This window comes from Lipotes vexillifer, unplaced genomic scaffold (genome assembly GCF_000442215.2).
Source record: "Lipotes vexillifer unplaced genomic scaffold, Lipotes_vexillifer_v1.1 scaffold1765, whole genome shotgun sequence".
Lineage (NCBI taxonomy): Eukaryota > Metazoa > Chordata > Mammalia > Artiodactyla > Lipotidae > Lipotes > Lipotes vexillifer.
In genome coordinates this window covers 568051-595639 of record NW_006777677.1, presented here as the reverse complement: position 1 = coordinate 595639, position 27589 = coordinate 568051, and the positions used below count along the sequence as shown (strand labels likewise).

The window sequence follows — 27589 nt, the reverse complement described above, 5'->3', positions numbered from 1 at the left end:
CAGGAATTGGGATACCAGGGTATTTTATATGTTTTCTTTGCTTGAATACTTTTGTTATTTTTATTTAAGGAAAATTTATTGCTAAACAAAAAAAGCTTTCATTCATTCAACAATTTTATTTATTTATTTATTTTTTAATATATTTTGGCTGTGCTGCACGGCATACAGGATCTTAATTCCCTGCCCAGGGATCAAACCTGTGCCCCCTGCAGTGGAAGTTCAGAGTCTTAACCACTGGACCATCAGCAAAGTCCCTCAACAAACATTTATTGCATGTTCACTATATACTAGGCACAATGAAAATATCTGAAGTAAGATATAGACCCTACCCACAAGTTCATTGTCTGGTATAGTCTTTTTCAAATTTTGGGTCACAGTCCTTTAGCAGATTCTGAAATTAAAATTCATTGGGTCATATTGGATTATAACTCAAAGTATAAAATAAAATATCATGGGTCAATACTGATGTAAATAAATGGTTGAATAAATAAATAAATAGGTAGAATAGATCTCCTGTGCAGTAGAATTTCAAATAATTTTATGTAGATACTCCTACCTCAAGGAGATCAAACTAAAATCCCTACCCCTTAAACGTGGGCTGCACGTAATGAATTCCTTCCAACGAGTACAATATGGAAAGGGCAGGGGTTGGGGTTAGGGAATAACTTTACAGTAAAGAAACCTGACAAAAACTACCTCAGCCAGGTGACCAAGGTAACATCAATAGTGATAGGTCATGTTGGTAGTATGTGCCCTTGATAGGATGTGATGAAAATGGCACTTGACCTCTGTTGCCTTCCTCCCCAAAACCCATATACCCTGCCTAATCATGAGAAAAACATCAGACAAATCTCAATAGAAGGACATTTTATAAAATACCTGATAAGTGTTCTTTAAAACTGTCAAGGTCATCAAAAACAAGGAAAGTGTAAGAAACTGTCAAAGCCAAGTGCATTCCAAGGAGATGTGAAGATTAAATATAATATGGGATCCTATAACTGAAAAAGGACATTCAGTAAAATGTAAGGAAATCTGAATAAAGTATAGACTTCAGGTAATAATAATGTATCAATTCATTAATTGTAACATATGTACCATACTAACTAAGATGTTGATAATAGGGGAAACTGGGTGTGGAGTATATGAGAACATTCTATACTGTCCTTGCAATTTTTTCTGTAAATCTAAAACTATTCTAAAAAATAAAATCTATGGAATTAAAAAATATATATCAGTGGGCCACAACTAGCATTTTTCCTCAATATTTTGTTGTGACGATTTTCAAATATACTACAAAGTTGAAAAGAATTTCACAGTGAATTCCCATATACTCACCACCTAAATTCTACCATTAATCTTTTACTTTATAGTCATCCATCCCTCAGTATCCGTTGGGGATTGGTTCTAGAGTTCCCACACATACCCAAATCGGTGAATGTTCAAGTTCCTTATGTAAAATGGCTTAGTGTTTGCATATAACCTACGCATATCCTTCCATATACTTTAAAATAACTTAATCTAGAAATAACTCTAAATTACTTATAATATCTAATACAATGTAAATGCTATGTAAATAGTCGCCAGTGCACGGCATATTCAAGTTTTGCTTTTAGGAACATATTGGAATTTTTTTTTCCCGAATATGTTCAATCCATGGTTGGTTGAATCTGTGGATATGGAACCCACAGATCTAGAGGGCCGACTGTACTTACTTTATCATATATCTAACCATCTATCCATCTGTCTACCCATCCATTAATTTATCTTAGTTTTTTTGGTGCATTTCAAGGTAAATTATAGGGAGTTCCCTGATGGCCTAGCGGTTAGGATTCCGGGCTTTCTCTGCCTTGGACTGGGTTTGATTCCTGGTTGGGGAACTGAGATCCTGCAAGCCAGGCAGCACAGCCCGCCCCCCCCTCCAAAAGTAAATTGTAGACATCAGTACATTTCCCCCCATGTATATCATTAACCAGAGTATTAGTTTCTTTTTATATAAAATTTACATTTGGTGAGTTTTGAGAAATCCATACATCTGTGTAATCCAAACCCCTCACAACTGCATTTTTTATAAAATGAAAGGTCATAGACGATACTGGAGTACAATACACAAAGTATGGGTGAGTATTGTTTTATGAACTTCCATTCAGATATGTATGTACCTGTATACTGGGTCACAATGTAAAATATATCACAGCGTAAAATATATCACAGTAAAACAGTGAAAATCACTGGTCTGGTTGGGGAGCTCAGAATGTAATCAAATAGTGATTATTTAGGGAGACAGGTTTTGTAAGATACAGTGATGCGTTCAAAAAGATAGCCAACTTTTTGTGGTTAGAAAGAGGGATTGGGATAGGCAGGAAAGGCTTGTCTGAGGAAGAGGTGATATACTATCGTAATGACATTGGCCAACACTTACACAGCACTCACTTCATGCCAACTGCCAAACACTGTTCTAAGAATGTTACATATACTAACTACTCCTCACAACGTAGAAGGTCAGTACTAATATTATTCCCATTGTACCTCAGACTGAGTACAGAAAGATTAAGTAATTTTCCCAGGATCACAAGGCTAATAAGTAGTAGAGCCAAACAGTCAAGCTCTTCCTAGTTCATGCTTTTGACTATTATACCTTACGAGTAGTATACATTTTTTGGTGGAAATTGGCTTTGTAACTTGGAGGATTTTATTTCAGTCATTTTCATGGGGCAAAAACAAAGTTTTTGTCTGATATTCCCTGAGTGTGTGTGTGTGGGTGTGTGTGTGTGTGTGTGTGTGTGTGTATGTGTGTGTGTGTGAATTTTACAATATTATGGTTCTAGGGTACATAGAAAGCATTTAGAGCTAGAAAGGATGTTAGCCATCATCAAATAACATTTTCATTTCCAGAAACTTCCTACTCTACTGTTTTCATGCAGTGAATTGTTTGGTATTTTCCATTCATTGTGCAGCAGCATTAGAAAAGATAATGTTGAGTTGATCATTCCCAAAGATACCTGAAGTTGATGCTTATTAAGCTTAAATGGACATTAATAACACTAATACACTGAGTGAGGCAGAGACAATGTGATAAAGACAGCATTATGAGTCAAGAGACCAGAATTCAGGACTTCACTCTGCATCTCAGATTACCAGTTTTCCCATCTACAAAACAAAGGGAGTGCACATCAGAGATGACAGATACAAGGTGCATATGTTGCCACACCCTGCTTCCTAACCCACAACTGACATTACTAATTATTCATGACATCGTCTTGCTCTGAACCTGAAAACAGCTTCAGAATCCTTCCCAACACAGTGCTCAATGCAGTTAGTCCAGTTAATCAAAGGTGGCACCCAAGTTGAAATCTATTTGTCATCTTTGGGTATGACAACCTATAAAGATTCTTCCCAGAAATACTCCCAGAAATACACCATCACAAGTATGAAAACTGTGCCCAATTGAATACTTACTTCAGTCTTTCCAGTCTGTCTTTTCTCTAAGCATTAAGTTTACATCATGTAGGGGACTGGGACGCTGATCTGTTTATATTCTACTGTGAATCTACCCACCTCCCTAGTGTTGGCCTTTAGGCATCCTAGCACCCTTTGTGTAATGTCTTCCCCAGTAAAGTTTCTTTTTTATTCTTCCTTGATTTTTCACACACATTCACACAAGTTCTTGGGTGTGGAATCTCCTAACTTCTTGGCAATCAAGACATCTTTCCCAGCCCGTGTGTTGTTGAATGCAAAGAGTATATTAGCAGAGGAAGTTCATATCTGCTCCCCGACCACTCCCAGCACTTGTCTAAGCATATTCCTTCTTATTGCCCTACCTCAGTTTCATAATTATTTGATCTCCCTCCTCCCTGATAATTAGTAACCAGGATAGGTGCTTATGTCATTCATCTTCAGTTCTCAAACATGTACCTGTCTCTGAGTCTCCACATTGTATATTTTGGTGTTGTATATTTTATAATAGAAATACTTTACAGTTTTGCTTGTCCGCTTTATTACCACTGTGTAATCCTACAGTTGTAAATTGTGTAATTGTTTATGAGCGTGCAAAAAAAAAATACTGTATTCAAGTCTTTAGAGGCCTTCAGCTACTATTTTCAAGACTTGTGTCCTAATGAGTATCAGTTCAGCACGTCCTTGTTTGTCATCCTTGCTCTTGAAGTCAGTGGGAAGGAATGCTGTGCTTGTAAGGTGGAAACCAATTTGATCCCTTGGTGTAGCATCTCAGTGGGATCATTTTACATCTCATTTTACCACTTAATGCAACCAGGGCATTTAAAGGCAAAGGTTTGGCCATGAGTACCTTTGAGACAATATTTTCTTTTACCTGGCAGTTGGAATCCAGGGTATAGGATTGTCATTTCTAACTTTCATAAAGATAGTTTTAAAATAACTTTGCTGAAAGGGAATAAAGGAAAGGATGGTAATCTTAATTTATTAGTCATCTGCCATAATTTTTACTGGCAGTAATTTGTAAGGAGGATAAAAGCAGGACTTAACACCAAAAGATTAAATAACACAGAGTATGTTGCAATGCCACCTACAGTAGTGAGTTTATCTTCCTGGAAAAGGGAGTGAATGACCACAGGCCTCCCGCTGTGGCACAGCTGTCAAATCCCTGGCTGAGCTGGTCTAGATGACATCCTGTTCTGCACACCAAATGAGCACAGCAGCCCCAGGCTTTGCCAGACTGGATCTGCCTCTAACCAGCTCTTAATGTTTGGAATTGTTATGAGATAACCGCCTGTCTGATAGGGTTTAGGAAATAAGAGATGAGCTAGGAAGGCAAAAAATAATATAAAAATATTATCTCATCATCTGTTGCAACTATTCTATAAAATTATTCCAAGTTTTAAAATTTCGCTTAAGAACTATTGTTAACCTTGATCTTTTGCACTGATTTTCAAAGATATTACAAAATGTGAATATGATATTGTAAGATTGGCCTGAGACAGCTCTGATGCTCATGATGAAAGAATTGGCCATTGGTCAATATTGTGTGCTTTTGCATTGATTATTTCAAAAACTATATTAAGTATAAGAATAACAAACATGGGATTCAATACAGCTGAGTTTGAAATAAACCCACAAGCATGAATGAGGAGTAGGGGTGTCATGGATCTGTGCATGCACTTGGCCTCTGACCTGCATCTCACCCCTGACATACAGTAATCCAGGTATGCTGGGTGCCTTAACATCTGTAAAATTCAGTTTTCTTGTCCTTAAAATGGGGATAACAGAAGTCCCTGCCACAGAAAATTGTGAGAACTAGATAATGTATGTAAATTGCTCAGTACAGAACCTTATAGGACTTGTTACAGGGCCTTGTACGAGGACTTTGACAAATAGTTGATGTTACTACTGCTTTCAACACTAAGGAAAGAAGAGCTTCACTACACATCCTGTCTCCATTGTCCATAGAATAAATTTCATATTCCTTAACATAACTTCTAAAGCCAATTTTATCTTATGCGAGCAGCTCAATTTCCTGTGACCATTCTTCTTGCCCTCTGACCTGCAACCAAAGTGAACTTCCTAGAGCTTTCATACCCCTATTTTCTGTGCCTCAGAGTCTCTCCCTCTGGGTCATTCTTCAAGATCTTGCTTAAATGCCCCTTGTCTGGGAAGCCATTCCCAACTTTCCCATGATGCTCCTTGTCCCTCCCTTTTGTGCACCACAGAAGTATACCCGTCCCAGTTATAACTCATCACCTTGTACTGCTGTTATTTGTTTACCTATCCAGTACCTTTGCTAGGTGTCATGATCTGAAGATCAGAAATCATTACTTCTTCATCCATATTCTCCTTCTGGTGCTTGACACATAGTTGGTGCCCAACAAGATTGATGAAACAGTTGAATGAATATGAGTAGAACTACTGTAGATACTCAAAAATGTTTTGGAGGATAACTAAGGAAAATTTATCTTTAGTTATTTATTAAAGTCTCATTTAGTTCATAGGAGTGAAGACCAATGTTATCAGAAGACGTTTTACTTCTGGTTCATCTACGGAACACATTTAATATGATGCTTGAGAAATTTGATCTTGCCTTTCTGTTGTTCTTTTATTCTTCAGGTTCTGGTTACAGCTACCCCTCGCCATAACTTTTGAACTATATTTGGAAAAATACTGGCCAGAAACAAAAAATGATAAAATTTTTCCTCATGGTGAATAAACAAGGGCAGACACGACTTTCTAAGTACTATGAACATGTGGAGATTAATAAGCGTACGCTTCTGGAAACAGAAGTCATAAAGAGCTGTCTCTCTCGATCCAATGAACAAGTAAGTTTCTGATTCTCTTTGATCTCTGCATTCAACTCAGCAGTGGCAGATTTATTATTACTGAGTCGCAGGGGCCATCGTTTTCTTTGAACTACATTCTTTCAATAGCTATTAGGGAAAATTAACAAATAAAGTGAAAGGAAGACTGCCGCATAGCTCTCTGTACATCCCCTTAAGGAAAATAAAAGCAAAGAAAATCAGGAAAAGCTTTGGGTTCATATTTAGGTCAGCATATTTGTCTTATTGCACTATGGAAGTGGCAGCTCAAATTTAAGCCTGCTAATAGACATACCTTTTTTTTTTGTTCATATGAATTCAGCCCTTGGAACTCTTAGGAGTGCCTATAGCAGACGGCTTTCTTTAAGCCAAAAGATGAAGGTCAGATGACCAGTATAGAGGGGAACAGTCAAGACCCACTTTGTGCCGGAGGATAATAACATGAGTCTCATGGGGAGTGCAGCTTTTTTCTGCTTACCATTTTTGTAAATTTACCGCCAACATAATACTGGAACAAGTAATTTAAAAACAAAACAAACTTGATTTGAACTTGTCTTATTATATAGATGGGAGAAATGGAAGTTAAAAAATTCATATGAAACAACAAATCTATCCATTCTGCCAAAATTGAGGTTAAATTAAATCATTAAAATAATAGTAAACAGGAATTGTAAAAACTGAGTCTACTTTTACAAAGGACTTTAGTTGGAGAATTACTTAGTCTAGGGCCTAAACTTGGAATCCTTGGAAATCACTGAGCAAACTAATGCAAATTCAGAAAGCTTATTTAAATCACCCATTAATTTTGCTAGTTCTCTTTTTCACCTCATATGTAGAAAGGCTGCTCCTGGGAACCACTGGTAAGTCATAAAATATTAAGCTACATCAGTGCTCACAAGTTACGCATTAGAACTGTGTTTCCCTTGGCTTCTAAATTGATTTTCCAGTCAGAACATCTCAGAGTCCTCTTTGAATTACTACTTTGGACTGCCATGGCACACACTGCTTTATGTAGTTGTCAGAAGAAAACAACAACTATTAAAGGACTGTGTTAATAGCCACATACTTTAAGTAAAGGTAAACAAACTGCAGAAGTATTTCTGTTTGAAACTTTCTACAGAATGTAGGCACTCTACAATTTCATAGTTTTCACTGATAGGTTACCCTCTGAAATATATGCTTTGAAATGAACATACCATTAGATATTTTTGAAGCATTCTAAATTATCTTAGATTTTAAAGGGAACCCACTGGGTTTAGCATAATCAGGTACCAAATTAACACAATCTCAGCTTCATTTTTATTTTATCCACAAAGGTGCTTGGATACTTTTTTTTTGAATGTCAGAAACTCCTGAGAGTCTTTGAAAAATGTTCCTCAGTTCTTTCAGATAGATTGTGTTTCCTTGAAAGATCTGACTGAACAGAAATAATACTGGCTCTACAGTGAACCAAAAGCTGCAGAATGGTCCTGGACTTAATACTTTTATCCTAATGTCAAATAAAAGCCTCAAATGCCTCCATTATATAGATCGTTGAATGGCTTTCCCGTGGAAGAAATGCCATAATCAAAACTTGCAGCTTTGGAAATTCCTTGGCGGTCCAGTGGTTAGGACTCTGTGCTTTCACTGCCAGGGATGTGGGTTTGATCTCTGGTTAGGGAGCTAAGATCCCACAAGCCGTGCAGCATGGCCAAAAAAAACCAAACCAAACCAAAACAGAACAAAACAACTTGCAGCTTCATTCCCAGGTACATCTGAGCACCATAGAGCAACATATCCCAGTGCAAAAAGTCATACCGTTCTTGCTCAATCACATTTGGTCAAGCACACCCAAAAATCCAAAGGAAGGGCAACACTGTACCTTCAGCCTGCTGTCCAATTCCTGTCCACCCAGTGCCTTCCTCTCCCCCTTTGTACAATGGCTTTAGGAGACAGATGAATGGGAAGGGAGTTGTTTCCTCCACTAGTCAGTAGTGGTAAGCTAGTTATTAATTCCTATAAAGCAGTATTTACAATGGGAGATTTTTGTCTAGTGTCTGCCACACAAAAGCCATCTTTAAATAATTTATAAAAAGAGCCTTGATTCTTCTCAAAAAGAAATCAAGATTTTTTCTTTCTTGCATGTGTGTATGCTCTGTATATTTGGCTCTTGAATGACTATCAGATAGTACAAACGGAATCTCTAATTGCTTCCAAAAGAGCCCAGGGGAGATGGAAAGAAGAAAATCTTCTTTATCATGTTGGCTTATTTTCACTTTCGGAGGCAGTCTAAAATGCTGATTATTTAGTAGTCTTTTCTTTGCTGGCTGAGTTCCACACAGAGCCAAGCAAAGGAGTCAGAAGAAGTACAGGTGGGAACCCATGTGGACACTCAGACATTTTTCCAAGACCACTTCTCCACCTCCCACCAGAGATGCTTCCAAGCATTCCCCTGAGTACTGTGAGGAGGCGGCCAGCAAAGACTGTGTCACATCTTAATGTTGAATATTTCTAGGAATGTGTTGACAGATACTCAAATCAGAACCTAGAAATTATGCATGCCATTTTGAAGAAATCCCTGTCAACCACAGGAATCAATGTCTAATTGTGTTTTGTCTAGTGCTCTTTCATTGAATATAAGGATTTTAAGCTGATATATCGGCAGTATGCAGCTCTCTTCATTGTGGTCGGAGTTAATGACACTGAGGTAAGATAATAGAAGAGCTTATGGAAAACACAAGAAAATTAGGAATAACAGTCTGATTTTTTTTTAAATTTATTTATTTAATTTTGGCTGCGTTGGGTCTTCACTGACACGTGCTGGCTTTTCTCTAGTTGCAGTGAGCGGGGGCTACTCTTTGTTGTGGTGCATGGGCTTCTCATTGCAGTGGCTTCTCTTGTTGCGGAGCATGGGCTCTAGGCACACGGGCTTCAGTAGTTGTGGCATGTGGGCTCAGTAGTTGTGGCTCGCAGGCCCTAGAGCACAGTCTCAGTAGTTGTGGCTCACGGACCTAGTTGCTCCGTGACATGTGGGATCTTCCCAGACCAGAGCTCAAACCCGTGTCCCCTGCATCAGCAGGCGGATTCTCGACCACTGCGCCACCAGGGAGGCCCAACAGTCTGATTTTGATTCCTCCTTAAATTGACATTTTCTTCCTCACTTACCTCCATAACAATTATCTTGACTCTTGAAGGATATTGGTTTTTATCAAGGCTGGGGAAACTGTGTGGAAGAGATAAACCAAGGATATTTTTTGGATTAGATGAGCAATTTGTGGAGAAGCACAAAACCACAGAATGCCTTCCTCGACCCTAAGCAATACCAGTTTCCTGCCCTCATTCTGTGTGGCACAGTGGGGTAGCTTAGCCAAGGGTAGAGGCCAAACAACTGTGGCATTAAACATAGGCTGACATTTCAGAAGGCAGAGCAAACTGTAAATACGTTTGTGTTATCATTACATCTCATCAGATATAGTTCACCTTTTCAGAAATGGTCAGTCCCACATCAATAGCATCTTTGGCCATGGAATCCCTGAAAGGGTATTTAAGATCTAAAATACTTTGAAATCTCAGTTGATTGTTTTTTTATCCATGAACCAAACTTTGAGATGGTTTCCCCATCTTCACAGATGGAAAAGTGATGACATGAAGACCCTGGGGGGGAAAAAAAACAAAAAAAAACCTGGCTTCAGCCAGTTGGTGATGAAGTCAGGGAGTAAACCTCAAAACTCTATAATCACCAGACACAATCTGGTTTCAATTCAGCTAGATTCATCATGGACTTTTCAAAAAATCTTAGAGGTTAAGGTTTTCTACATTTCCCCTATTGATAAGCTTCTTTTAAAGAAATAAGTCCTAGAAATATTCTGAATATTTGTCAGTAGGAAGCTGCTTTGCTCACATTATCTGTTTACCAAATGCTCTAAAACCTGGTTGCTGACTGGGCAGCTCCATGTCTGATTTCCCCAATAGGTCATATTAAAACTAACTGCATCCGGGAATTCCCTGGTGGCGCAGTGGTTAAGAATCCACTTGCCAATGCAGGGGACACGGGTTCGAGCCCTGGTCCGGAAAGATCCCACATGCCACGGAGCAACTAAGCCCGAGTGCCACAACTACTGAGCCTGCACTTTAGAGCCCGTGAGCCACAACTACTGAGCCCTCATGCCACAACTACTGAAGACCATGCACCTAGAGCCCGTGCTCCGCAACAAGAGAAGCCACCGCAATAAGAAGCCCGCGCACCACAATGAAGAGTAGCCCCCGTTCGCCGCAACTACAGAAAGCCCGCACATAGCAACAAAGACCCAATGCAGCCAAAAAATAAATAAATAATTTTTTAATAAATAAATAAATAAAAATAAAACTAACTGCACCCTTCCTTTTTGATTTCAGAATGAGATGGCAATTTATGAATTCATCCATAACTTCGTGGAAGTTTTAGACGACTACTTCAGCCGAGTGGTAAGTCTAATGACTAAAAAATGGTTTTCGTCCTTAGCTCAATTTCCCAGAAATGGGTCTATGTCAAAAATATGTGTTAATGGGCTTCCCCGGTGGTGCAGTGGTTAAGAATCCACCTGCCAATGCAGGGGACACGGGTTCGAGCCCTGGGCTGGGAAGATCCCACATGCCACGGAGCAAAGCCCGTGCGCCACAACTACTGAGCCCACGTGCCACAACTACTGAAGCCCACACGCCTAGAGCCCGTGCTCCGCAGCAAGAGAAGCCACCGCAATGAGGAGCCCCCACACCGCAACGAAGAGTAGCCCCCGCTCGCCACAACTGGAGAAAATCCACGCACAGCAACAAAGACCCAATGCAGCCAAAAATAAATTAATTAATTTATATATTTTAAAAAATGTGTTAATATAGAGCTTTAATATTTAAAAGTTAAAAATCAAATGATGCCAAATTTTCATTACCTTTCCTTCTGGCTCATCCAACGTGTTAGAAACCTACGTGTGTCTTAGATCTTTATAAAGAACCAGTTCTATAAGACTAAGAACCTCTTGTGTCTTTCTCTCAATTAAGATCTTTTCTTCTTTCTTCTGCTTCCCCTCCTAGGACACCAGGACCCTTTTAGTTTAAGAATCATTTCCATCCAAACCCTTGCTTTGAGGATCAAAACCAAGTCCCCTTAAGGAATACATGAGTTCCTTTCCAGCAGTCCTTTATTTTAACAGTTGTACTGAAATGTAATTTAATAACATACAGTTAACCCATTTAAAGTGTATAGTTTTTAGTATGTACCCAGAGTTGTGTAACCATCACCACAATGAAGTTTAAAATATTTCATCACCCCAGAAAGAAACACCATACCATTTAGCATTTCTCTCCCAATTATCCCCTCCACCTGCTCCAAGCACTAGGTAATCTTCAGTCTACTTTCTGTCTCTATAGGTTTGCCTGTTATAGACATTTTATATAAATAGAATTATATAAAGTACAATAAAATATGGTCTTTTGTGACTGGCTTTTTTTATTTAGCATAATGTTTTCAAGGTTATGCTGATCACGTTGTAACATGTATCAGTACTTCTTTTTTTATATAAATTTATTTATTTATTTATGGCTGCATTTGGTCTTTGTTGCCATGCATGGGCTTTCTTTAGTTGTGGCGAGCGGGGGCTACTCTTTGTTGTGGTGCGCAGACTTCTCATTGCGGTGGCTTCTCTTGTTGTGGAGCCACAACTCTTCGTTGTGGAGCACGGGCTCTAGGTGCACAGGTTTCACTCCGGCAGGCGGACTCTCAACCACTGCGCCACCAGGGAAGCCCTGGCAGACTTCTTTACAGGACAATCGACTAGCCTGTTTTCATTGCCTTAGTGCAGTTTGTTCTCAGAGTGTGGTTCCTGGACCAGCAGCATAATTATTACCTGGGAACTTGTTAGAAGTATAAACTCTTGGCCTACCCCAGACTACTGAATCAGAAACTCTGGGTTGAGGCACAGCAAACTATGTTTTAACAAGCCTTCCAAGTGATTCTGGTGCATGCTTAAGTTTGAGAACCACTGCCTTAATGCATGAGGCTTGCTGTCAGCTATTTCCTAATTCAGCAGTTGGAGCTGGGCAGCTGCCTGGTGGCCTGCGACATGGTAGTGCCTCTAGCTAGGAAGGGATTGGTGCCCTCCAAAGCTGAAAGAGCAAGAGGTCTGGCCATTCCAGAGACTGGCCTTGCAGGGACAGGGGGCATCGGGGCTGGTTTTAAAGTCCATCTTCTTGGGCTTCCCTGGTAGCGCGGTGGTTGAGAGCCCGCCTGCTGATGCAGGGGACACAGGTTTGTGCCCCGGTCCGGGAGGATCCCACATGCCGCGGAGCGGCTAGGCCTGTGAGCCATGGCCGCTGAGCCTGCGCGTCCGGAGCCTGTGCTCTGCTACAGGAGAGGCCACAACAGTGAGAGGCCCGCGTAACGCAAAAAAAGAAAAAAAAATCCATCTTATTGATTGCTTGGGGAGAGCACTATAGACCAGCACTTTCTGTCCAATAGAACTTTCTGCAGTGATAGAAATGTTCTCTATCTGTGCCATCCAATGTGGTAGGTGCTAAGCCACATGTACCTCTTGAATACTTGAAATGTGATTAGTGTAAATGAGGAATTGAAATTATAATTTTATTTAATTTTAATTGATTTAAATCACCACATGAGGCAGGTGGTTACCATACAGACAGCATAGCTGTAGTTCTGGCTTATCTCCTGATGACCACTTTCTCAGACAGACTGGTTGCAAGTCAGCGTCTGTGATTCAGAGCTGGCCATGGTTAGTCACTTTAAGGGAACACCTATCAAGAAGAATATAATTTCCCAAAATAGCAATGTTTTAAACCTGGGAGAATGAAGCGTGGGTACAGGAACTATCATTGCTAAGGTTTTTAAAATTATTATATTCGGTAACTAAGAATAAATAGCGGGTTGCTGAATTTTAGCTGTTATTCTAGGGAGAGAGTCAGTGACCACATAAACCACAGAAGTAAAGATTAGAATTTAATTTAAGCCAGGTGATTATACAGGACTTGGAGAGTACTAAGGGATGACCCGGTTTAGGATGACAGTAGCAAAAAGAAGAGGAGAGAGAAGAGAACCCTGGGAAAGAAAATAGAATCTGTCCCACTCATGGAGAATGCCTTGTCATCGAAGATTTATTTTTAGGTTTGTGAGTTTTAAACAGTTTTTCTGGGGCTATTTTTAATCTTAGAGTTTCCAAATCTTAAATTTGGAGATCAATCTCATGCTGTCTGGGCTGAAAGAAGCATCTTAACATCACGTTTCAAAACAGAAAGCCAGCCCAGTTAGCTTCAAAAGAGGCAGTTTTGCAAGACATGAGGGCTGTTGCTGTTGAGGAAGTGGGATCAGAGCTGTCAGTGCTGCACTTGGTAAATCTTAAGTCCTTTCAAAGATGAATTTAGCGCTTTCATCTTTTCTCCATCTATGACTTTTTCAGGACATAAATTTGTTCATTAAAAAAAATTAAAAATACATATAAGCAAAAAGAAAGGGTAGATCATCAGTGAGCATGCCATTTATTGATACATACTGTTAGGTACATTGCCTTTTAGGCTTTATGTATCTGTCTGTATCTAACTATATCTATATCTATCTACATATATACAGGGGATAATGCTGTATATACCATTTTATGACTAGCTTTTTTATTTTTTATTTATTTATTTATTTTTGGCTGTGTTGGGTCTTTGTTGCTATGCACGGGCCTTCTCTAGCTGCAGTGAGCAGCGGCTACTCTTCGTTGCGGTGCGTGGGCTTCTCATTGTGGTGGCTTCTCTTGTTGTGGAGCACAGGCTCTAGGTGCATGGGCTTCAGTAGCTGTGGCTCGTGGGCTCTAGAGCGCAGCCTCAGTAGTTGTGGTGCACGGGCTTAGTTGCTCCGCGGCATGTGGGATCTTCCTGACCAGGGATCGAGCCCGTGTCCCCTGCATTGGCAGGCAGATTCTTATCCACTGCGCCACCAGGGAAGCCCCAGACTAGCTTTTTTATTTAAAAGTATGTCGGGACTTATGTACCTATGTCATCATTTATGGATTTGCTATAATTTAAGTAGTCCCCCCTTGATAGACACTTAGCTTGTTTTCAGCAATTTGCTACTATAAATAACATTACCCTTAATATGCTGTCACACATCATTGTGCTGTTAGTTAATTGTTCCCTTAGGAGAGACTTCTAGAAGTAAAACTGATGGATTCAAACTGCGTGCACATTATTACGATTTTGTATATACCTATCAAATTACCTATGATCTGTAAAGGTTGAATTATTTTATTCCCTCTACACTCTAAAGGTGAATTGTTCTAGCCTATAAAAGTCCTCTAAACTGCAGCCTATTTCTTTTTTTTAAATCACTGTCCCAAACTCAGGGCCTTCCCGCACTCAGGCTTCTCCCTACAGAGCAGCCTCTCCCACCTGCTTTCAGGCTGGCAACCAGAGCAGCTGCTGTCTCTGCTAAGTGCATTGTGTCCCAGTGTCTCCTTCTCATCCTTGGACTCTTTTCTCTTTTCCAGAGTGAATTAGATGTATCCTTTTTCAGTGCTGTGAACCAAGTTTTCCATAGTACTTGGCAAAGAACAGGCTAGTCTTGATCAGGTAAGTGCCATGGGGCAGGAAACCAATTTAGCAGAATCCAGAATCCAGAAGGCTAATCAGCAGCAGCTCTGACAAGACAGCCAGAGGTGCAGGTGCTTTGCAGAAACCCTCCACCCTTCTTCACAAAGACGATTCTTGTATTTTTCAGACAGGGCAATGCTATGGTGGTAGCTAATAATCACTCTTATATATTAATTTAACTTTTGCATATGGAATAGACTTTTGCAGAATTTAAATAACACAGCCAGAAAGTGCTTGGGCCTCCTAGAGAGAATGGATTTCCATAGCTCTAGGTATAAATCTCCAGAAATTCCCCACATGATCAGAAGAAGGCCTTCAGGGATGATAAACTGGAAGGTTAAAGAAATTGCCTGGCTTGTATTCATCTCCTTTTATAGCAGAGGAAGCTCTCCTTTTCTTCGCTTCTTCTTTTTAAATCGAAGTATCCAAGGGCCCCAAGAACAGGCATGATTTACTTAGAATATTGCAGGCCTGCGGATTTGGGCAGGAGCCCACTGGGCTTTGTGTGAGTGCTCTGGAGGCAAGTTGTCTTTTAAGTTAATTTTTACTTCGGAAATCTGCTTACCACTTGAACGCAATAAATAGGTGTCCTTTGAGAAAACATCAGGCTTGAATCTGAAATAGTAACATTAATTATAACACATATATATTAATTATAACATGTTTATGTGTACGCACACACACACACACACACACACACACACACACACACACACACACACACACACACACACACACACACACACACACACACCACACGATACCTATGCCCAGAAACAGTATGCCAGTATATTCTGGGTAAATGGCCATTTACCTTTTACTATTGATAGAAAATGTCGTGTTGATAAACTTGATTTGCAGGCTGTATTTGAAGCCTCTTTAAATCAGTTGGGAAAATCTGAGTGCCCTCTAGTGGTGAGTGACCTAAATCTGTGGTCCTTTTGACCTAGGAGACCCAAGACCAGGCTGTATATTAGGGTGTATTTTTATTCAGCATGTCACATTCCATTTTAACTAAGTCCTTTAAAGCAATTCAAAATAAATCTCTTCCTCCTTGTACAGGGTAATAAGAAAAATGACTTTTGATTTAAGAAGTCATCAGGAAGACAGCAAAAGCTAATAGACACTTTACTGGGAATATAGATACCCAAGTTTTGCTTTCAGTGCTGCTACCAACTGTCTGTGTGTATCAGACAAGACACATAACCCCCTCATCTCAGAATGATAGAATTAAACTAGAAGAGCCTTAACACCCTCTCAGCCTTAATGTTTGATGTTGCCATGACTAGGTAACTGAGCTATCTTACACCTAGAACAGGATGGGAAAGTCTTATAAGTCTAGATATTCAGAGAAGTAAAGTGAATCAGATATAGTAGGATGTGTATTATAGTTGGACTCAGTGTGTTGATGTGTTTTATATACTGACTAGGTGTTTATTAAAAGTAGAGATGGGTTTGTCTTTGTATCCCTCTAGTGTATGGCATAGGTCCATGTAATGAACTCCAGCATTCTTGTTTGAATTTAATTTTCACACCAAAGCACACAATTTTCATCCTTACCCTGCATTTTACTTAGTTTCATTTTTGCCTTCTCTTCCTCTCTGACCAACTTATATATTCCTGTTCTTGGGAAATACTTAGGCACATCCACCTGACAGATTAGGAATTTTGCATAATTTAGAGAAGGGAACTAAATCTCTCCAGACCTGGAAGTGTATGTCTGTGCTCAAGCTGTAAATTCACGTGGCCCTCCCATGGTCTAAAAGTGCAGCAGGGGGCAGGGCAGGCAGGGCATGGGGCACCTCTCTTCTATTGAGATTCTGAAAGAGTTTCTACCCTCAGCCATCTGAAAAAGGGCAAATTACAAACCCACGACTCTATTCTGTCTCATACATAGTTTTTTTTTTTTTTTTTTTTTGGCCGGGCTGCGCAGCTTGCAGGATCTTAGTTCCCTGACCAGGGATTGAACCCAGGCCCTGGCAATGGAAGCTCGGAGTCCTAACCACTGGACCTCCAGGGAATTCCCCACAGTTCTGTTTAACTGTCACGTTGAAGAAGTCCAGGGAAAACTTTACACATCAGTTTCTTAACGGTAAGACAAGGGAGCCTTTTAGAGGTGTGGCCTCACAGACAGACCGCATCACCACCCTGGTAGCACGTAACCAGGAACCTGCCAGAGCAGCTAACATTGTGCCAGGGAAGCTTCCTTAGGCCTTGAAAGGTTGGACCAGCAGCTGATATAATTGCAACTTGGAACCGGTTCTCCCAACGCTCAGAGCACGTAACCTTTGTGTTTGCTCAGATTAAGGAAGCCTTCCACGTCCGTCTGCGTGGAACAGACATGATTTAAGGCTCAGTCTTCTTGCAGCAACAGGAAGGTGGGAGTCCAAACCTTATGGAACTCCCAAGAAGCCCTTTACTTGCAGTCTTTCTCCAGAGACTTTACCGCCCTGAAGCCTTTTAAGAAGGAAGCAGTTTTCCAGAGCCTGTAGGGTTAGACATTGGGAAATTAAATGCATTGTTTACATTTTTCCCTAGTGTGGGCTTGTTCTACTTCTAAGAAGACTAACGTCACAGAGCAAGGCAGATGGGTTATTAAAAAGAAACGACATAAGCTCAGGAAATCAGGACAGAAATTCTGGTTTGTTGAAAACCCTTCTACTAAGTGGAAACTCTGTTGCAGAGTGGTCTCAAGTGGGGCGGCCGGTACCCCGGGGACTAAGCACACCAGGACCTAAACCGTTCACGTGCGCTGAAGCAGCCCTGATACCCTCTTTACATTCCACTCCACCCGCGGGGCTGAAATGTTGCCTGAGGACTTCTGTCGGGAAAGTTTGCCCTTCCTCATACTTTGGTCGACTTATTTAAGACTTCAAATTCCACGAATTAAGATAGTTTTTAGGAACCAACTGATGAGCTTCTCAATATGTGCTCAGCTCCAGAGCCCCAGGTTTGCTGAATTCTCCAGACAATTCATAATTCAAAGGCGAATCTGATCCCCTTCTGCTAAACAGTCAGAGGATGGCACCCATGAACAGTGCTGTGTAGAAGTCCAGTTCCTCCCCACTTCAGTGCACACCTAATGTGTGTGAAGGCACCAAAACCCTTGACACCCCTTTTGGTATTTGGTGGCCTTAAAGAGGCTTAAAGACTTGGTTAATTTTGGCTAGAATGGAATGCAGCAGTACTGCCTTCAGACCCAGACAACCAGGGTCCCCTTCCTGGGCCCTGTGCTTTAGAGGACCCTACTCTAGCTCTCCTTCAGCAGCACCCCTCTCCATGGGGTAAGGATGCTTACCCAGAGCTGGCAGGTCCCCCCATCCACTCCTTGACCACCCTCCAGCACCTGGGTCCCCAGAATTTAGCGGGTACCTGGTCATCCCAGTGCCTGCTGCCAGGGCCTCTGCAGGTCTCTTTACCACCCCAGGACTGGAGGCAGTAATAATAGAGAGGCTGGGATGGTAAAGTGGGTATTCCACATGCATGCCTGGGAGGAAAAGCCAGGAACAAGCTGCGGTTCCTATTTATATTCTTGTGTCCCCTCCCTGACAAGCATAGGATAGCTCTAGAGTCCAGAATGTTTTCTTCATTCAAAAATATCTTTAAAAAAAATCTTTAGAACACTCATGTTTTTACTTTGTAAGTCCTTAAAGTCCAAAAGCTTGAGCAATTAATTCTAGAGCCTAAAAGCTCATATGCGTAATGTGAAACGTGCTCTCTTTACTGCAGCTGAGGGTGGGCGAGTAGGAAGGGCCTCCATCCTCTTGCACTCTCTATGACTCAGCTAGTTATCTACCAGGGTGTGCCCTGGAGGACTAAAAGCACCCAGCCAACAGTAAGAGCACCGCTAAGATTTGCAGTCAGGCCCTGATCAGGCCCCAGGCCCAGTAGGGGGACATCTATCTGTCGTTCCTTCATTACTTTCCTAAAATCCCAAACGCCTTTAGAGGTCCAGAAACCAGAACAGGGTTTCTCCAAATAGGAGATAATTTCAGCCTGACTTAGTGAGAAATCACAAAAGTAACTTGTTCAACTAGGGGCTATGGAAATACTGGCAAGAAGACCAAAGAAATTCTCTAGGGAAACCATCCAACACTGAAGTGGCAGCTTCTAAAGGAACTGAAATTTTCTCGATGGTCTCTCAGAAAGTTAAAATAATTGTTATTACAAAAGGATTTCTTTTGAGGTATGCTGGAACGTGTGACTACACCAGGAATAGCTTGATCATATCAGAAAGGAGTAAACTAGCTTTCCTCTCTGTGAAGGTTACTTTTGGAGTGATAGGGTTTGACTGCTTTGGAGTTGGAAGAAAACTACACAATCACCAAGTTAAAATCTCACTTTTTAGACAGAGAGGCTGAGGCTCAGAGTCCGATACCAGTTCTGTCCCAGAGTAGCTCTATGGATTGATTGTTCCAAACTACAGAGCTACTTTGGCACAGAGCTGGTACTGGTTTCCAGGTTTCCAGAGCCTTTGATTCTAGGGCTACAAACGTGATTTAAGATTAAATTTGACACACTTTTTGAAAATTCATAATCATCTGGAGTAGACTGTAGCAAATTAGTCTCTAAGAAAACATTTATAAAGTGCCTGGCACCATATGCTGTCTTGGTATTTCCTGAATTAGGGAAGAAGTTTTAGAGAAACCCTGGTCTTCGGTTGGAGGCATCATAAATAATGAAAAATTCTGAAGCGAATGCCTGAATGTCTTGATGAGAGCATGCTTTCCAAAAGTGACGTTCATGTCAGAGATTTCTAAACATCTTCTTTTCCTTTTGAAAATATGTCCATTGAAGCAGGGCTGCAAGAGAAGAGAGCAGGCCCCTGGGCCCAAGGGAATGTGTGCAGCTGGTCCAGTCTTTGGGAAGAGCAGGCAAGGAGAGGTAAGGGGGCCACAGCCCGCTCCAGCATGAGAGTTCTAGTCAAGTCATGAGTGAGGAGTCTCAGAATTATGAACAGTCTCCAAGGGAGTCAGCCATTCACCTGGGAAAGGGATGTGAAAGTTCCAGATTAAACAGTTCTGCCTTCCAGGCCATTTTGGGCCTCCCTAGCCTTAGCCATCTCTCTATATCCTTTAAGTGTGTTTCTGAGTCCTTTAGGTGCCATATTCATCGCCTACTATTCCTCCTATCCCTCCCTACCAGGTCCCTCTGCCTTACCCCCACTCCTTCTGTTCTATGCTTCTGGGTTCTGTTTCACTCAGGAATAGTGGCGGCAAAGCTATGAGAAGCAACAGAGAATCTGGAGGAAAAAAACAAGAGAATGACAGGCTCACTGACCCCAGTGCTGATATTTGTGTAATTTTACATAAGCCTATATAAACTTAAAAAAAATTACACTGGGATGTCTTTGTTGCTCTCAGAATATGAATGGATCTTTCAGGAAAACCTACTTAACAACAACAATAAAAAAACACTCCTTGGGGCTTCCCTGGTGGTGCAGTGGTTGAGAATCTGCCTGCCGATGCAGGGGACACGGGTTCGAGCCCTGGTCTGGGAAGATCCCACGTGCCGCAGAGTAACTAGGCCCGTGAGCCACAACTACTGAGCCTGCGGGTCTGGAGCCTGTGCTCCGCAACAAGAGAGGCCACCATAGTGAAGAGGCCCACGCACCGCGATGAAGAGTGGCCCCCGCTCGCCGTAACTGGAGAAAGCCCTCGCACAGAAACGAAGACCCAACACAGCCAAAAATAAATATAAAAATAAATGAATAAATAAAAGATTACTATTAGTAAAAACAAAAGAACAACAAAAAAACCCCACTCCTTTTCAGTGACCTAATTAACTAAAGGCCATACTAAGCCTAAAAGTGAACACAAGACTATTACAAGGAGAGTATATCCAGAACTATGCAGAATCTTCATGATAATCTTCCATACAGTAGCATTTGATTTTCAGTGGGAAATGTGAACACATTGGCCCTTTGCAACTTATCTAATTCCATGGGCAATTGAATTAAAGTATAAAAAAAAGAGAACACGTTTTTTCCCCACCGTACTTAAAGAACTCTTTTTTTTTCTTTCTCTTTCTTTTTTTAAGAGCACCGCTAAGATTTGCAGTCAGGCCCTGATCAGGCCCCAGGCCCAGTAGGGGGACATCTATCTGTCGTTCCTTCATTACTTTCCTAAAATCCCAAACGCCTTTAGAGGTCCAGAAACCAGAACAGGGTTTCTCCAAATAGGAGATAATTTCAGCCTGACTTAGTGAGAAATCACAAAAGTAACTTGTTCAACTAGGGGCTATGGAAATACTGGCAAGAAGACCAAAGAAATTCTCTAGGGAAACCATCCAACACTGAAGTGGCAGCTTCTAAAGGAACTGAAATTTTCTCGATGGTCTCTCAGAAAGTTAAAATAATTGTTATTACAAAAGGATTTCTTTTGAGGTATGCTGGAACGTGTGACTACACCAGGAATAGCTTGATCATATCAGAAAGGAGTAAACTAGCTTTCCTCTCTGTGAAGGTTACTTTTGGAGTGATAGGGTTTGACTGCTTTGGAGTTGGAAGAAAACTACACAATCACCAAGTTAAAATCTCACTTTTTAGACAGAGAGGCTGAGGCTCAGAGTCCGATACCAGTTCTGTCCCAGAGTAGCTCTATGGATTGATTGTTCCAAACTACAGAGCTACTTTGGCACAGAGCTGGTACTGGTTTCCAGGTTTCCAGAGCCTTTGATTCTAGGGCTACAAACGTGATTTAAGATTAAATTTGACACACTTTTTGAAAATTCATAATCATCTGGAGTAGACTGTAGCAAATTAGTCTCTAAGAAAACATTTATAAAGTGCCTGGCACCATATGCTGTCTTGGTATTTCCTGAATTAGGGAAGAAGTTTTAGAGAAACCCTGGTCTTCGGTTGGAGGCATCATAAATAATGAAAAATTCTGAAGCGAATGCCTGAATGTCTTGATGAGAGCATGCTTTCCAAAAGTGACGTTCATGTCAGAGATTTCTAAACATCTTCTTTTCCTTTTGAAAATATGTCCATTGAAGCAGGGCTGCAAGAGAAGAGAGCAGGCCCCTGGGCCCAAGGGAATGTGTGCAGCTGGTCCAGTCTTTGGGAAGAGCAGGCAAGGAGAGGTAAGGGGGCCACAGCCCGCTCCAGCATGAGAGTTCTAGTCAAGTCATGAGTGAGGAGTCTCAGAATTATGAACAGTCTCCAAGGGAGTCAGCCATTCACCTGGGAAAGGGATGTGAAAGTTCCAGATTAAACAGTTCTGCCTTCCAGGCCATTTTGGGCCTCCCTAGCCTTAGCCATCTCTCTATATCCTTTAAGTGTGTTTCTGAGTCCTTTAGGTGCCATATTCATCGCCTACTATTCCTCCTATCCCTCCCTACCAGGTCCCTCTGCCTTACCCCCACTCCTTCTGTTCTATGCTTCTGGGTTCTGTTTCACTCAGGAATAGTGGCGGCAAAGCTATGAGAAGCAACAGAGAATCTGGAGGAAAAAAACAAGAGAATGACAGGCTCACTGACCCCAGTGCTGATATTTGTGTAATTTTACATAAGCCTATATAAACTTAAAAAAAATTACACTGGGATGTCTTTGTTGCTCTCAGAATATGAATGGATCTTTCAGGAAAACCTACTTAACAACAACAATAAAAAAACACTCCTTGGGGCTTCCCTGGTGGTGCAGTGGTTGAGAATCTGCCTGCCGATGCAGGGGACACGGGTTCGAGCCCTGGTCTGGGAAGATCCCACGTGCCGCAGAGTAACTAGGCCCGTGAGCCACAACTACTGAGCCTGCGGGTCTGGAGCCTGTGCTCCGCAACAAGAGAGGCCACCATAGTGAAGAGGCCCACGCACCGCGATGAAGAGTGGCCCCCGCTCGCCGTAACTGGAGAAAGCCCTCGCACAGAAACGAAGACCCAACACAGCCAAAAATAAATATAAAAATAAATGAATAAATAAAAGATTACTATTAGTAAAAACAAAAGAACAACAAAAAAACCCCACTCCTTTTCAGTGACCTAATTAACTAAAGGCCATACTAAGCCTAAAAGTGAACACAAGACTATTACAAGGAGAGTATATCCAGAACTATGCAGAATCTTCATGATAATCTTCCATACAGTAGCATTTGATTTTCAGTGGGAAATGTGAACACATTGGCCCTTTGCAACTTATCTAATTCCATGGGCAATTGAATTAAAGTATAAAAAAAAGAGAACACGTTTTTTCCCCACCGTACTTAAAGAACTCTTTTTTTTTCTTTCTCTTTCTTTTTTTTTTTCTTTCTTTCTTTTCTTTCCTTCCTTCTTTCTTTCTTTCTTCTCTCTCTCTCTCTCTCTCTCGCTCGCTCGCTACGTTGGGTCTTTGTTGCTGTGTGCGAGCTTTCTCTAGTTGGGGCGAGCAGGGGCTACTCTTCGTTGTGGAGCACGGGTTCTAGGCACATAGGCTTCAGTAGTTGTGGCTCTCAGGCTCTAGAGTACAGGCTCAGTAGTTGTGGCGCACGGGCTGAGATGCTCCATGGCGTGTGGGATCTTCCCCAGCCAGGGATCGAACCTGTCCTGTGTCCCCTGCATTGGCAGGTGGATTCTTAACTACTGCATCACCAGGGAAGTCCGAGCTAGGATCTTAAAAAAAAAAAAAAGAAAAGAAATCAAATAAGAAGACAAGGGATCTGAGCCCAAAATCTAGAATTAGAAAGTTTAGTTTCTAGGCTGGGCTCTTCCTTGGAATTGCTTTTGAGGTCCCATTAGAATGTATGCTGCTCAGTTTTCTCTTATTAAAGGAGAACTAGACCACCACAGTGGTGTTAAAATACCATGATGAAAAAGTGCTTTATGATCCAGAGATCAAAATTCCAATGTATGAACCAGAAACATTTCAATCACTGTAATTAAAAAATTGATTTCAAGTGGCACTAATATTACTGAGGTCCTACGCTATTCAGCTCCAATCCATATTACATAGAAATTCAGAAAGGCTCTAGGTTTCCGGGTTGGGAGAAAGTGGGGCTTTATGAATCTGTTCTTTAAGAGGCTCTTCCTAGTTCATATCAGCTCCAACCTTAGGGTGCCCATGAAGGTAAACAAGTTTCCTCAAGGATCTTTAAGTCAGTTGAATTCAGTAAAACCTGAAGGTTGGACCCTCTTAAACTAGTCATTCTCAGCTCATCACCTTACTAGACCAACAGCTTGTGCCTTTCTTGCTTCCTCCTATTAGAAATGTCAGGGCTAAAGTGTGTATGCCTCTGCTTATTGCCACGGGACTTGGCATATAGGGCATTTTTTGGTCCCTGCTCACCTGGCTTGTAGCCCAAATGCCATTACTCTTGGCTTTTCCGGTGTGTACAAGTAACTCATTAACCAAATCAAGATGTGAACAACAGCTGGATTCTTATTTTAAAGGAGTCACATGATTCCAAGGGGAAATCAGTTTTCAGGCCTTTGCCTCACATTGCATTTGGTCTGTGGTTTCCCTTTATAGTGCCAGAAAGTTGCATGATTATTAGGGGTTTGAGCCAGATACTCAGATAGGTAGGCAGTCACATGCCCACAGTACCAAATGCCCTCACTGAGCAATTCATGTTTCCAGGATGTTGGGAAATTCAGACTTGCTGAAGGACCTTGTCCTTGCATTGTGAGGATGTCAGTGGTTGATATGATTCAGCAGTAAATTCTAATCTGAATTGCAAAACATTGAGCTAGTTGTTCAAGGGGACATCTGAATTGCTGACCATATTCTTGCCAAAGATGGAGCAGTCTTCAGAGCAGCTTGATCCCTGCATCGATTCAAACAGAATAGATTAAAATGAGATCTCCTTCTACCTCAGAATCACCCTGGATGGGTTGACATTTTCAAAGGCACTAGGCTTTAAACAAGGTCCTATTGTATAGCACAGAGAACTATATTCAATATCCTATGATAAACCATAACGGAAAAGAATATTTTAAAACAGAATGTATATATATGTGTATAACTGAATCACTTTGCTGTACAGCACTAATTCCCACAACACTGTAAATCAACTATACTTAAAACAAAACAAAAAACCTTGACACCAAAAAAAAGAAAAAAAGGCACTAGGCTTTCATTGACCTTAGTGAATACAACAGGGGGATTCTACAGGGCATTTTTTTTCATGCAGTCACCTGTGCTTCCCAGCTCTGCCTTCCTTTATACCTGGCTGTCATTCCTACCTTGTTCTGGCTTCTGGGTCTGGTGAAGAGGATTAAGTCAAGCGCCTAATATTCCAGTCCCAATTTGGCTATGGACAAAGCAATCATCCATCTAATTGGAAGATATTATTAATAGGTATAACAGAGTAAAGCTTTTTTTTTTTTTCTGGGTCACTTAAGGACAGTCCCTATGGGCTCCTGAAAAAGTTTATTCTGCTGGAGAACTATTTGCACAGAGCTTAATGAGGTATTAACACAGAGCCTAATAGAAACTTAAAAGTTATTCCCAGGACTGTCTCATTCTCTATAGATGTACTTTACTAAACAAATACAATAATAGACTTGAACGTCTGGAATTATTGGGAAGAAAAATCAGGTGGTAATGGCTCATTTTACAAAGATTCACTAATTATGAACTCCCATAGTGCATTTAATCACTAGCTTGTTGAATGAAGTTTGTCTATTTGAAACAATCTGTCAGCTGTTTTTTGTTTTGTTCTGTTATTTTTCTAAACAGACCAGGATTGTGCTCTTTAGTGATGGAAACTTTAGTAAAGCATAGAATTTAGAAACGTTCAACCATTATCATCTTCACTCTCAAGAGTTTCTCTCTTCCAGAACAGGTCAGTTCTCTCTTCCAGTTCAATTTCACAAAAGAAAAGTTAGGTACTCAAATGAAGGGACTACTGGAGGAAGGACTTGGCTCTAATTAGCTAGACATGATAGTCTAACAGTGTTTTCTTCTCCCATGCCCTGTACTAACTTTCCAATAAGAACATCAGTAAGCTAAAGTGGCTCCATAATTCTCAAATGAGTATTTTTAGAATGCTCCATTTATAAGAGGTACTCTCTTGAAATTCGGAATTTTTATCTCCTTGGGAATTAAGTCAGCATTGCCTTTTCTTCATTCATTTCTCCTCGTGGTTATTTTTTTCTTTAGCCTGTCTGACACAAAAGATGCTCAAGGTGCAGTATTGTAAAGGCATTTGTTTTGGGGTGGAGGTTTGAGGGCGGAGGGAGGATGTATACTCAGCAGCCTCAGGCCTCTCCTGGCAAGTCTGGAAGCAGAGCAGTTAAGCCCAAACTTTCGGTTTAAATTCCAGCTCTGACAATCACTAGCCATGTGACTGTAGGCAATGGCTTTGAGCCTGTTTGTTCCTGTGTAAAATGAGGATAATGTTAGCATGTACATCACCGAGTCGTAGAGAAGACTGAAATAATACATGTAAAACACTCAACACAATGCCTGGAACATAATGAGTATTCAATAAGTCATGGCTATTACTGTTGTTATTATTGTCTGGGAAGACATTTGTTCTTGAGGTCAGGTCACACTCCTACCAAAATTTACTTGGTTTCTTCTCCAGCTCTTAGTAGAGATTCTGTCTCCCTCTGGCTGAAAGATATAGCTGTTCCATTTCTATGTCTATTGTCCAGTTAGTCAGCCTAACCAAGGTGAAATCAGGTATATATGTGTACATGAAGGTAATACTTTCTAATATATATACCAATTTTAATTTCAGGAATTCTGTTTAAAAAAAAACAAAACCTTCATGCTTAGACTAATTTACACTGGAAAAATTCCCGGCAAAGTCATAAGTTATTATTTACTGAATGTTAACATTTTTATAACTAACTTCCTTAATATGACCCTAGATAATGTTTAATTTGGATAAAGTACACATCATTTTGGATGAGATGGTGTTAAATGGCTGCATTGTGGAAACGAATCGGGCAAGAATTCTTGCCCCTCTACTAATTCTTGATAAGATGTCAGACAGCTAGCTGAAAACAGAAAGGCCCTGCCAGACAACATCGACTTACAGGAAATGAGGACACCATGGAATACCTCTCAACATCACTAGCCCAAAAGAATCTGGAAGACCAAACACTGCAAAATGGGCTGTCCTTCCAAAGACATTTAAAATAGGTGTTTTTCACAGTTCCTAAACGGAAAACAAAACTGTATTTTAAAACATGATGCACAAAGAAAATTATTCTCTAAACGGAGAGACAAGTTTTATTTTCTGAACATAAGCATTTTTTTTCTCACTTGTTTAGATTTTGTGGAGTACTGAGGGAAACTCTTTTGGTCTCTGCTTCCCTTTACAAAGGGATAAATTCAGGAACAGCATCATGTGGTGGGAAGAAAATGTGGCACCTCTCTATTGGCCAATAAACTTTTAAAATTGACTTGAACATGCAGAGCACTTTGAATGAATGCTATCTTTTTCTTTAAAAAGTCAAAATGTGTGTACCTAATGAAAATTGCAGAATCAAATATTCTTTGCCAGTTTCTAAAAGCCTGATATCCATTTTATGGGCACTTGGCAATTACAAAGACATCATGTAATTAACTCTATAGAGAATGTTACTACCTAATAATGAATCACTAAGACAACCCTTATAGCTATCCTATATGCCATATTGTAAAGAGTTAGTCTTATTAGTAAACTTATTTGTAAATGAAATTTAGTTCGAAGTTTAAGAACAGAATGCAAGAGACTATCTCTGTTCAGGTTGCCATGAAATGACTCCGTCTTCCCCTCCCTTTTATTCCTTCAACCCCTTCTGGAATGTGTT

General features: G+C 40.7%; 1 protein-coding gene across 1 annotated transcript in view; it reads left to right on the top strand.

Moving 5' to 3' along the window:
- Nucleotides 1-27248, top strand: part of AP4S1 (adaptor related protein complex 4 subunit sigma 1) — a 61567-nt gene extending 34319 nt beyond the window's left edge. The window contains exons 2-6 of the mRNA XM_007451270.1: nucleotides 6076-6284; nucleotides 8881-8967; nucleotides 10656-10724; nucleotides 14774-14785; nucleotides 26663-27248. Of these exons, the coding sequence (XP_007451332.1) occupies nucleotides 6147-6284; nucleotides 8881-8967; nucleotides 10656-10724; nucleotides 14774-14785; nucleotides 26663-26791 (435 nt within the window). The 5' untranslated portion in view covers nucleotides 6076-6146 and the 3' untranslated portion in view covers nucleotides 26792-27248. The remainder of the gene's footprint in view (nucleotides 1-6075; nucleotides 6285-8880; nucleotides 8968-10655; nucleotides 10725-14773; nucleotides 14786-26662) is intronic.
- Nucleotides 27249-27589: the final 341 nt, after the last annotated feature.